The sequence below is a fragment of the Aythya fuligula genome, chromosome Z (genome assembly GCF_009819795.1).
Source record: "Aythya fuligula isolate bAytFul2 chromosome Z, bAytFul2.pri, whole genome shotgun sequence".
Lineage (NCBI taxonomy): Eukaryota > Metazoa > Chordata > Aves > Anseriformes > Anatidae > Aythya > Aythya fuligula.
In genome coordinates, this window is record NC_045593.1 from 22856512 (window position 1) to 22869809 (window position 13298).

At 35.9% G+C, this 13298-nt stretch overlaps 1 protein-coding gene across 2 annotated transcripts in view; it reads right to left on the reverse strand.

Annotated features, from left to right (window-relative positions):
* ADAMTS6 (ADAM metallopeptidase with thrombospondin type 1 motif 6) overlaps positions 1 to 13298 on the reverse strand; it is a 150715-nt gene that overhangs the window by 79336 nt on the left and 58081 nt on the right. For both annotated transcript variants that reach the window (XM_032206598.1, XM_032206597.1), the window contains exons 9-10: positions 11045 to 11150; positions 1255 to 1401 (exon numbers count right to left, since the gene is read on the reverse strand). In XM_032206598.1, the coding sequence (XP_032062489.1) occupies positions 1255 to 1401; positions 11045 to 11150 (253 nt within the window). The remainder of the gene's footprint in view (positions 1 to 1254; positions 1402 to 11044; positions 11151 to 13298) is intronic.

A 13298-nucleotide genomic window follows, 5' to 3' on the forward strand; every position in this document is an offset into this window, starting at 1 on the left:
GAATGATTTATTCAGTACAGTTTAGTTTAGGTGTTCATTTTAAACACTCCAGCGCTTAAAATTTCATGGGTTCATAGTTCAGTGGGGTGATAAAAATGCCTTAACTTGATAAAGTAACTGAAGAGAGGTAATTTCCTCTGGACCGTGCCTAACACCAACACACCTGATCCTGCCCATTGACCCTATAGGAAGCCAACAGACACAATTCAGTGTTCCTGTACTTTTGTGAGAGAAGCTACGTCTTAACCAACAAAAGGAAAACTTCATTGGTCTATATGGGTTCCTTCAGGTACAATTCAGAATACAGCACCTTATTCTAAAGTTAGATCCCCAAAAGAGTTGGATAAAGTCCGTTTTGCTGTTGGTAATCTAACTGTTAGACTACTTGACTGTTTTAAGTTCATCTCTTAAAACACAGCGACTGACTTCTTCACCGACCTTTATTTCTTAAAGGACTAATTACACTGATGACACTGAACTTATCAACTAACTTCCATCTGCTCTCATAAAGACCCCATCTCCTGTACATTTTAAAAAACACTATTATTAATTTGTTCTCAGTGATCTCATAACTCTGTGCCTGTCTTCCAAAGGTTAATTACATACAAAGACTTCATTAGGTATCATGTATATCAATAAGCACATTTTTGACACTAACACATTTTGACTGTTTCAATTCTTTCATACAGAGGTAAAATTTAAGATAGGAACCTACTTCTGAACAGAATCACCACAGAAGTATAGGTTAGCACATTTAAAAAATATTAACATAAACATGTATGCTACCCTCTCCTCTGATCTTTATATTTTTATGAAAGGTGCCAATAAACATTGACAGACTAAAAAAAAGCAAGATGGCATAAAAATCAGGAGAATGAAATGCACAAAGATAAGGGCTAGAAGCTTGTTCCCTTCAACGCATATCCTCACATTATGCACGATTTAGAACAAAAATGTTTCCCATGTTGACTGATTCCACATTTCTTTATTTCTCACCTTAAGATTAAGCAATGAAATATGATCAGCACTTTAAAATGTTTGAATAGATTAAAAATCAACACTGTGAAATGGGGAATGGAATACAAGAAACTTTTACCCATACACAGGAAAAGCACCCTGTAAGAGTTCAGGGACTTGTTATACTTCTGTCTTTACATTCTGAAAATGTAAAGAACACGTTACTGTATCTCTACTATTTATTCCGAAAGGTGTGATTTTTTGGAACAACTCATGATTTTTCTTGAGATTACTTACTCTAAAAAACTGGTGATGTAATCCCGACTGCAGGCTGACCAAGAGAAAGGGTTGGTGTTTGCTGTAATATGAGCCGCCATTAGTTTTGCTGCTTCATGACCTTTGGTCCCACAGGAATTTCCAATTCCATCATGGTTCATACCAAAACTGCCCAAAAGAGAAGAAAAACAGCCCGTTATTTTTCTACAGAAACAGACATCTCATAAACAATGTGATTTTTACAGAAATCATATTTAGGCCTAAAAGAATACAAGAGAACTCCAAATGGGAATTAGGATCAGTTAAGTTTAGTTTATTCAGATCTCAGAATATTGCACAATTACATAGCATTTTTTTCACACGGTCCTGAAAGGACTTTACTTCTTTTCTAAAATTTAACATTACTCTTTCAAGATAAATCAAGAGCAATCAGTCTTTATTTGGGTATTGTAGCTGGTAAAGAATATATATTGTCTCACTAACACGTCTATTAGTAAACAGAGGCAAATAGGGTATGCGATGTCGCTGTTTAAGCACACATATAAGCACACAGTAGCTAATGATGTTTCAAGCAGAACGTGAGTTTTGCAATTCCCAAGGCCATTCTGTATTCATGCTCCCTCTATGTTTCCAATGCACAGATGATTTGCAGTTTTTCTATTAGAGCTCTCCTTTGTCATGGAACTTCAGAGTGAAGGACACTTAAAATCAGCAGAAAATACAGTAAGAAATCTCTGAGTGGCATTTGGCCAGCAGATATTTCCAGCCAACAAATTCATTAACTTTCAACAAAGATGACATGACTCTGGAAAGAAATATACAGTAAAATAATCTTTATGCTCTAGAAATCCCATGCTACTGAAACAAACCCTTTGAGCTACAGACAGCCAACATAAATTAAAACTAGAGGTTAACTCATAAAAAAGCTATTTGAAAAGACTTTCCTTCTATATACAAAACTATTTTAAAATGAAATTATTACTGTTATCCCTAAACAACCAACAACATATACTTGACTGACCTGTCATAAATGAAGCATTTTAAGAGAATATAGAATACCATGACCTTTTGTAATAGTATACATCTTTTTTTAACTCCATTTTCTAAGTCTGCCTTTGATTCATTTCCTCTCTGTCACTTGGGAGGAAATATCTTATTTTTTTTAAATATTAACTTTTGGACACATTAGCTCCTCCTTCCCAAACATGACACAAGGCTTATGAGATCAAAGAGGCGGGTAGTGAGATATAGAACAGCTTCCTAGAGCATCAGACAGAGAAGTAGTCAAAGGGAATACCAAAACTGAGCTGCAGTTGGAAGCAGCGCATCTGTCACTTTTTATATGTCTTATAATGAGACCAGTCCTTGGAGTCCTCTGTGTTACAAATGCTAAGACTGACCCCCTGATTTTGTACTTAATATTCAGGTTTACAAATGTGCTGAAGCATTCCATTTTTATTTTCTATAAATTTTTTATTCTGATTGCCAGAATATACATCAATCTATGCCTACGGGATGTCTCCCCATGTAATACAGTATGCAGCAATGCCTGCTTTTATTTTGTTTAGTGTGTGATGTCTGAAAAATGCAGAAAGCCTTACGCATAGGAAAGGTATTGTTATATATTTTGGAAGTGAAGGAGTTAGAAGTCCAATGCAACACACTTCATCAGCTAATAATGAAAAAGCATTTTATTGGCGTAGTTCTCAACTGCCATAATTTCCTAGAATTAGGGGTACCTGAAATGGTAATATTTCTTGTTGAATTACCTATGTACGATTTCTTAAAATAGAAAACATTATGTTTTAACAGTCCCTATGAGAGTTCCTTACAGAAATTGACATTCTGCTACGTGGGAAAGAGCTGAATTGGGTCTTACTGACTATCTGTGATACCCAACTTATTCCTGGTTAATATATTTATTTTGTCAAAGAAATCACAGAAACTCCAACTGTCTAGGAAGTGAAAGAGTACAAACATATTTTGTCTTTTGGGCCTACCAAAAAGAAGAACAAATTTCATAGTTAAATATCTTTCCTTCTACCAGCTCTCCTTGTGAAAAATAAGTTGCAGATGGTGGCAGCGGTATATCTAGTAAAATGCAAATCTGTGAATGGAAGCTGCTATTCCAGACGCACACGGGAATACAATGCTTTTCCATGAGCTAAATGCACTGCCCTTTTTTTAATAATAAATATTAATTCATCTAAATCATCTATTCCCTTACACAAAGGCTATTCCACTCACCCCTGCTTCTGAATTTAGTAGAGAACTGGCCATTAGGTTCAGATAATATTTCTGATGTTTAGAAAGGAGTTTTGTAATTACTGTCATCTTTTCCCATAGACAGTAGTGGCAGCATGCCCTTACAGCCTAGTAATTTGCACTCCTATAGCCAGGACTGCAGATGAAGACAAATTTCTGTCCAAAGTACTACTTTTATTTCCATCAGAACATGTTGGTTGTATTTGATCCCCATTACACTAAGGGTACACCTTTCAAAAAAGTATATTTGGAATTAGATTGGGGTGGGAAGGCAGTGAAGAAAGGAAGGAACAAAATAGTCTTAATGGAGGCAGTGTTATAATTTACTTGTCTTTTTCAAAATGACTAAACAGATTAACACTGTATTTTTTTCACTGGCTCTAAAAGCTTGTCTAGAACTGCCCATGTAATTTTGGTTTTAAAGGAACAAGCAGATAAGCAAGTAGACAGTGAGAAGTCTTCTTAACTGACACGGGAGTTTTCTCTGAAGTTACCTTTCTGCCTACCATCTCAAGGAAAGATGTTTAGCTCAGCAGCTCTGAGTCACTCTTTTTTTTCAAGCATTATGTCCACTCTTCTCCAGTCTTCTCTCTGCTCACACTACGTGTAAGAACTGTGCAAAGTAGCAGTTAAAATACTATGAGCTTTAAAATCAAAATTTAAATTCTCCTGCAATATTTCCTATAGTTTCTACACTTCTCAAAAAATTCTTAGAGGGCAGCACATCTGTCTAGTGCTCTGTGTCTGTTTCATTTGTTAACATCTGCAATAGAACAGACGCTTTTTCTTGGCAATCTGTTTTTCTTTATATCTGAAAAAAAAACTGAGAGAATTATTTGTAATACACATCGAACTTAAATTCTGACCTCAAAAATCACAGGGGAGTTAACTGGTCTCAGCTGCATTGAATAAAACAGCAATAGATAACCAGAAACTCTAGAGTAAAAGCAGAGGGAAGGATGTGAACATAAACTTCTTGTTTATCCTCCCGTTTACCTTGTGAAGGAACAGTACTTCAGGTTCCCTACAATTTCTTTTTTATTTAAGGTGAGGTTGCTGATTTGCTTGGTGGTTCTAACTTGTGATGGTAAGAGCTACCAAAACACTTACTGCTGATGTGTCTGAAATTACATCAGTTATTTTTGTGGCACAGCCAGGATACCTCTGTTTTGATTTATTAAGCAAACACTTCCGAGAAGACAGATCCAAACCAATCTGAATGCTCCTCAGTACTGCTTACAGAGGTTTATTTCATATACCATGTACTTTTACAGCACAGAAATCATCTGAAATGTGCTACTCAGATGATTTTTTTTCCCTTATTTGTTCACAGTCTATTACCTCTGCTTTCCAATTGTAATACTAAAAGCTCTACACTGAGCTATTGCCTAGTTTGGAACATTCAGAACTGCAGATCCCTAATGTTTATTTTCTCTAAATAAAACAATTAATTTTTAGTCACTTATAGATTCATGAGTTACAGTATATATGGGAGAATTTGGCCTAATTCTGGTCAATCAGTGGCTCTCACTTTGCTCTGCCACTTTGTTAAGTATGTTATGGAAGAAAGTACCAGAAACTGATTCTCCTGAGTCAGGCAACTAAGTTACAGGTATACAAGCAAAAGAAATACAATAAAAATGAATTTCTTGATATTGCTGTCCTCTATCAGAAGCTGATTTACAGCTGTGTAACTCTTTAGGAAAAATAAATCTTTTCAAGAGAGAAAAAAAAGAAAATTTGACCTTAATGGGTTTTAGTATACTAACTTATTTGCACTAGGAAATACAAACCAAACATGTACAGTAAGACTGGAATGGGTCATTTGCAAGCTAAGTATTTTGACCCAGGTATTTTGCTAGACGTTCCTTGACTGTCTCAGCACATTACACAATACTCCCACAACTATTATGGAGAATGAAGCACAGCGTAGGGATGGGTCAAAAAAGTGCACAAGTGAATAATCCTTTCAAAATTTCTAACAGTAAATCAATACTACAGCGAGATGGAAGGCATACTTAAACAAGTCTTCTTGTATTAGATACAAAATATAAAGAGCAAACGGTAAGTTTCTTGTAAGAAATGCCACCTTATTTGCTTAGGTAAGGCTTATCAACTTTTTCATAAATTTTGCATTCATTTTGTTTCTATCATGTTGTACTTATTCCAGTAATTATTAAAAAGATGTAATTTAAATATTCAGAAATCTTCTATTTTATATAATTAAAGGTAAGGAGTGCATTCATATAGCTTTGAATGTCTGTGTGCAGCCTACTTTACAGCTATAGCAATGCTCACAGATAAAATGAAGCTAACTGTTAATTTTCTTTTAAAAAAAAAATCTGTTCTTAGTGACATTAGAAAATGTCAAAAGAGGAAAAAGAAGGAAAAACTAGAGTGCTTCAGCATTCTCTTGTTAAACAAAAAGAGCATGAATTTAGACAGAATCTACTATTAAAGAATAAATTATTTTTTTTTTGTACAGTATCAGTTCAGAGCTATGAACTGATGTAAACAATTCCTGTGTTGATATATATGGTAACTTTGTTACTTGTTTTCATACCTATTAGCAATGAAATATAGTAAAATTGATATGGAAAAAATATTATTTTGTTATTACACTAATAGAAGGCTAAATTATTTATTTATTTTTAAACCATATGGAATCACAGAATGGTTTGGGTTGGAAGGGACCTTAAAGATCACTCAACTCCAACCCCTGGCCATGGGCAGGGACACCTCCCACCAGACCAGGTTGCCCAAGGCCCCATCCAGCCTGGCCTTGAACACCTCCAGGGATGGGGCATCCACAGTTTCTCTGGGCAGTCTGTGCCAGGGCCTCACCACCATCTGAGTAAATAATTTCTTCCTTACTTCTAATCTAAATCTACCCTCTTTTAGTTTAAAGTCATTCCCCCTTGTTCTATTACTATATGCCCTTGTAAAATGTCTTGTTTTGTTCATGGGAGAGCTTATGAGAGATGGTGTTACTACAGTTTATCCTTGCTGCGTTTAAGTATTTTGAAGTTTGGCATGTGTGCCCCTCAGACTGCAATATTTTCTTGATGTTTTTTACAATGCATACACACATTTCTTCCAGGAAATATCTTATTCTAAAACTGATGTCTTATAAAGCAGACAAGGTCTTACTGATCAATCACAAAGCTCACCAATTACCAGTGAATGAGGAAAAGACAAAGCTTCCCTGAAAATGCCTCTAGGAAGACTTTGTCCTAAATCAGAAATTTCTATTCCAGCACTGAAGACCACCTTTCTAATATGGGCAGCTGGGGTTATTTGTGCTATTTTCCTACTTTGCATACGGACTAAAAAAGAATTCAAAAAATGCTACAATTGCAGGCATATTTTAGCTGTATGAACTAATTCAGAACTAAATCCTCCTAGAAAATACGATCTTCTCCATCTTGAAGCCGATTTAATTCGTTAGCTTATAATCTTTTTTTTTTTTTTTTTTTTTTTTTTTTTAATTTTTATCAAGATACAACTGCTAAACACCAGACTTTCATTCTGGCTCCCTGGCTCATAAAACCTTCAACAGAGATCTACCTTTGGCAAATCTTTTCCCTACTTTGCATTTTATGGGTAGTTCTGTTTTAAGCTCAGTCCACCATCCTCCCGTTTTGACATCTCATGGTTTTTTCCTCTTTGATCTTTCTTGTTCTTTTTACCTTTGTTATTTAGCTTCCAGTGCTCAGCTAACTCTGTAGGACTACAACAATGAATATCATTATATCTATCTTTTACGGACATCCATTCAAAGGAACCTTATCTGTTAAATCAGCATCCTGTACAGCACGCATGAAGCAAATTCAGCAGTTCAGTAAGTAACCTAGTAAAAAAAAGTACAGACTGAAAAGGCACCAAACTCAGCTGGTAGGAACAGAAAATGGGACTGGATCTTGTATGTTACACTTGTCTGACCATAACAGCATATTCAAGCCTGCAAAGTGTTTTTCTTCGCAAAGAGAAAGTCAAACTGTTTGACAATGCAGAGGCTACACACACTCAGTTGTCACTCCTGCCATGAAGGGAAATCTGGACTGGTTTGATTTTTGCTTACCAGAAATCTTAAGTATTTCTTCAGTGTGAAATACATAATCTAGTGGCAAGTCAAGCATTATAAATCAAGTTTTTAGAGTCACTATTATGAAGCCTGAGTGGCCCACTCAGGCTTTATCTGATTAACAGAAGTATTAAAATCAATACAAGGCTTTTCTCAAAACCATACATAGAGAGAAACAACCATAAAACTTAGTCTACCACCATTCTTTATGCAACACAGAGTTAATCAAAGTGTTACGGATGTCTACAATAAAAACAGCTGGGTTTGAGTCTTGACTACACACACGGCTTATCTGCACAAAAACTAAGATATACACATATAAAAGCTACAAATTGTAAGGAAGCCAAAAAGATACTTTAAAATTACTTATAAATATTTAGCGGAAAGTACAACAAGACACAATAATCACACTCACACTCTCTGTCTCTAAGTCTTCAAGACTAAGTGCTTTTCTGGATAAAAAAACTTTGACCAAATGCAAGTTACTGGGATCAATACAAGGGCAAATCAGTTAAATGTACTATACCGTGATATACAGAAAGTCAGACCAGATCAGCAAATCATTTCACAAAATCACAGAATGGTTTGGGTTCGAAGGGACCTTAAAGTTCACCCAGTTCTAACTCCCTGCCATGGGCAGGGACCCCTCCCACCAGACCAGGTTGCCCAGAGCCCCATCCAGCCTGGCCTTGAGCACCTCCAGGGATGGGGCATCCACAACTGCTCTGGGCAGCCTGAGCCAGAGCCTCACCACTCTCACAGTGGAAAATGTCTTCCATACATTTAATCTAGATCTACTCCCTTTCAGTCTAAAACCATTGTTCCTTGTCCCGTCACTACACATCCTGGTAAAAACTCTTTCTTCGTCTTTCTTATAAGCCCCTGTTAAGTATTGAAAGGCTGCAAGAAGGTCTCCCCAGAACCTTCTCTTCTCCATTCTAAACAACCCCAACTCTCTTCATAGGAGAGGTGTTCCTGCCCTCTGATAATTTTTGCAGCCCTTCTCTAGGCTCACTCTAGCAGGTCCTATCTTTCTTCTACTGGGACCCAAAGCTGGATGCAGTATTTCAGGTGGGGTCGCACTACACCAAAGCAGGAGAATCATCTACTTCAACTTGCTGGCCATGCATCTTTTGATGTGGTCCATGATACAACTGGATTTCTGGGTTGCAAATGTACATTGCCAGCTCATGTCCAACTGTTCTTCAACTAGTATCCATAAGCTCTTCTCTGGAAGGCCTTCCTTTAATTCCCAAATTTATTAACCTAATAGAAACTAGTAAATAGAATCATAATTCCATCAGAGAAGTCTTATAATGCCGCTTTTGGAGAAATCACGGAAAATCTATCTGTATTATCTCTACCGGACTCTTAATTACAAGAGAAATTTTATTCCTCAGCTCAACATTTTTTAACTTAGCATTCCATAGTATATTCTAAATTAATAAAGTGTTTTCTTTGTTGTTGTTGTGAATCATATACTCAATGTAGACTTGTCATTTAAGTGCTTCTATCTTTCATTTGACAATGAAGCCAATTTCCTATTTCCCAGGTATGTCTGAAGAGAAAAGCTATCATTTTGTCATGGCGAAAGAAAAGTTTACAGTACTCCTTGAAATTATTATTTTACACACAGGCAAGTACCTTCTAGTACATACTTTAATAATAGCCACTGAAGGGAAGAGGAAGACAAAAGGAAGTAATAACTTCCTTGATTTAGTCACATAGGCATTCAGTCTTATTACGAGTGAATTCCCATTCACTCGTGATGTGTGGATAGCACAAAACATATAAATCTTGAAGGTCTTTTACCCACATATTTTTTCCCAGTTTTTATAGAAGGTATCTAGCCCATAAAAAGGTCAGTTTTTAACTCCATACTTCCAGTATGATTTTCTTAATTCACTGTGTATCAAATAAAATCAAGTGAATATGATTTCTATATTATTTTCAAAACACCATTTGACATGTCATTCAAGCTACAGGACAAGTTGAAAACTTCAAAGAGCTGAGATTTCAGAATTTCAAAAGACCTTATGTAAAAGAAGCCAAGAGACATCGATTGTAGTAAACACAGATGGTTAACAAAAAGCCTATGATCAGAGAATATATCCTATGGATGTAGTTTCTCCTGAGATTCTAATCAAAGCCTTAGTTTTTTAAACGAAGTATTGTAATCATGCCAGTTTTGAATAATAACATAGCTGCATACACTCAGATTATTTTTATGCTTCACTGGAATAACCTTCATAAAGTATGTAGTGACATGACATACAGATTAGAATGAAGATGGGGATTTTTTTTCTTTTTGAACATGTGGCTCAAATTCACCACAAGGTTACATATTACTATTAATAAGATTTTCAGATGTATAAGTGATTTGAAGGAGCTTTTTCCGCAACATTGGAAATATATTTTTCTTTACACTATCCTTTTCAATTCAAGTAAAGGAAAAGAAGGAAGCAAATGAAGATTACAAGAATTACACGTGTTTTAAATTATTTTTGTTCAGATCTTATACAATTGCTTTTGAATTTTTGAATTCATCTACTTCAGTGTAACTAAAGTGTTCTTTTCACACATAATATGATATCGTACTTGCCAAGTAATTATCTTGCATGATAGGTGGGATGAAAATAAGTGTTTACTTCCAACTCCTGCTTTTGATCAGCAGATTGATAGCTTCCATTTCAGTCTGCATTGGAACTTTTAGCAGTTGCATCAGCTAATGATTGGAAAAACATATCATCCATAACTCAGTGTTGGTCAACCCACATAAACAAAAAGGAAACCTCTTGATAAAAGAAGGTGCCTAGTCTTTTTAAAGTCATCACAACATACTAATGGCACTGTCTTTCAAGGGAGGACCTGAAATATTCCCAGACTGATCTGTACTCAGATTTTTGCACTCTCATATCATCATGCTCTTTAAAATAATATGCCAGTGCTTAAAATATACAGATGATGTTATGAATATTTTACATAATTCTTGCTTGAGTGAAAGATGACTGAAAGCATATGAATACTGGCAACAGAAGCAATGCTTTAGTCAGAATACTTTGAATTATATTTAAGATAAAATAATGAAAAACAAAAACAAAAAAACTTTTAACCGCTTTTGTTTCATAAAGAAATGTGGAGGGAGGGGGAGGGAAATTTTTCAAAGCCTAATATTTAAGAATATGAAACAGAGTAGGAGGGTGTGAGCCAAATCTCAAAAGCACAGATTAAACTGGAATCTGAAATCAAAGGGTAAACAATGAGTCTTCAGTTCTAAAGTTAAAGCCCTTGGTAATATATACCAAATAAAATGTACTGCCACTCATGAATATTATATACAAGAAACATGGAGCACCAGAACAGAGATGGTACAGCCATGCAGAAAAAATAATGATATCTATTATTAAACTGATATTAAAAAGGTGATACATTAAAACATAGTCTTTTTTTAAACTCACTCACTTGTGACCAATCTCATGTGCAATGGTAAAAGCTGAACCTAGGCCAATGTCTTCATTAATGCTGCAGCTCCTTTCAGGCTCACACATTCCAGCCACAGAGGCCAAGCCTGAATAAACAGAAGGAGACACAAAGGGTCATGCCAAGGTGTTTCAGTCTTAAAAGCCCTAGTTATAAATGCCTGGATTCTTTTTAATAACCTCTATGCACAGAAGGAGCAGTTGGCAAAAGGTTAACTTTCTAGTCATTTGCAAAATCACTGGGGGGAATTTCACTTTGCCGGCTAGACATTAATATTTTTTGAACTGCAGTCAGTGCTGGAAAATGTCTAGACTAGGGGTTAGATTTATAAATTTTACTTCTGGTAACTTGGGACCACCTAGTAACTTGAGCCAGGAGAGGGAATTCAAGAAAGCATTTCTATTTTAACATTCTTGAGCCTGAAGAAAGCAAAATGTATCCACATTATTTTTCTAAAGAAATCTGTTTAAGTTTAGTGGGTTCATAAAAACATACAAGCAACTTTTTTAGCTATGAAAAGCCCCACATGGTACTTAAAAAAAAAAAAATTATAAAAACAAAATCGAATGCATCAATGAAGAGAGAGGAGATAAGTTAATAACAAGCACTCGTTTAACCATGGAAGTCTTTTCCATTTATCACCTATTATCTTCTGGAATTAAAACCTTATTGCATTATAAGTGCTTTAAAAAACTTCCTTTAGAGAAAGCAAGCCACTGGCATTTCCAGAATATGGCTCTTCAGTATCCTGCACATTCTTTAGCAACAGAATATCACACAATATATTGCAGACATTAATTTGCTGCTACTAAAGCAGCAAAATCTCTAAGCATCACATTTATTTAGTGTATTCCCTAAGGTTTCTTATGTGAAAGCAGCAGTAATGCTTTCTTTAAGGAAGTTACCTGCACAGTTTACGCTGTAACAGAACAATAGCTGGGAAAATGCGGTTGTGGGGAAACAGAATTATACTCTTTTATGAATGAGCAGGCACTTCAAACTATTCTGTTTGAACTATCAGCAAGCAAGTAATAAGATGACATCTTATTACATCAGTAATAAGATAAGTGCTTCCTGCTTCCACGAGCAATTAATTTGGAGCAGAAGGAGCTGGTCAGTAGAGTAAAACACTGACATTAGGCTCCTAATGTTATCTTTGTATGTGGGTTGGCCTCTACTTTGGACTAGTTTACTCCCATAGGTGAAACTTCCTCCCTACAAGTGGTTCAGAGCTTTCTACAGGAAAAAAAAAAGTATCAGTGCATATCAAGAATACAGTTCAAGCAGTGACTTAGACCCTAACATTTCCCTTAGGCACATATGGAGCATTTAAGAAATATGTGTTTTGACTTGGTTTTGTCCAAAACTAATCTAACCTGCACACACCAAAACTACTCTGAGAACCAAACCAACATGGGCAAAAGGCAACAATGTCTGCTCATTGAATTTCCATCAAAACATCAAAATCAAATCACTACAGTAGACAATGACCACTGAGGACAGGATGAAGCATCAGAATAAGAAGGACTAGACACAGAGAAAAATTTGTACATTGTTTGCTGCGTGAAACCTGTAAAAAAAATACAATTACAGTTCACCTGTCTAAACTATGCCATTCCAGTTGAGCAGGACATTCTGAGGACAACGTGGTGATGCTTGTGTAACAGCTAACCTGTTTCCTTGAGAAGTTCACCATATCTGGGTGGTAAAGTCATCTCTATCTTCAGATCTCTTAACTGAGTGCTTGCTAAGTGACTTACAGGACCAGACTAATGATATATAATTAAATACCATGTCTGCAGAAAGTGACAGAGGTCAAGTCAAGAACCCAGACTACATCTCAGATCAAAGAAAAAAGGAGTTGTGTTTCACTGCAGCCATACAGCTGCTCCAAAGACATCTGAAGAACTGCATCTCTTCCATGCAGTTCTACGTAAGACTCCCTAGGAACAGGAAAGAGGTATCTATCCCACAGTAAATCCATTAATTCTGTTTCTTCCTGGAACACCAATGATTCAGATTTCTTCTGATCTTTTGAGATGTGAGACTGTTGTTCACAGACCCCTTAAATATATGCTTAACTTCAGCTACTGGAGGTCAGTGGGACTTAAGCATACTAAATGCCTTGCAGAAGAGGACCGTGGGGGCTGGCCTCTTTTTGAATTCAATGCCAATAATGCAAGTACATTGTTGTGGTTTTACTGCCAACAGTCTGATAACAATACTCTGATATCAT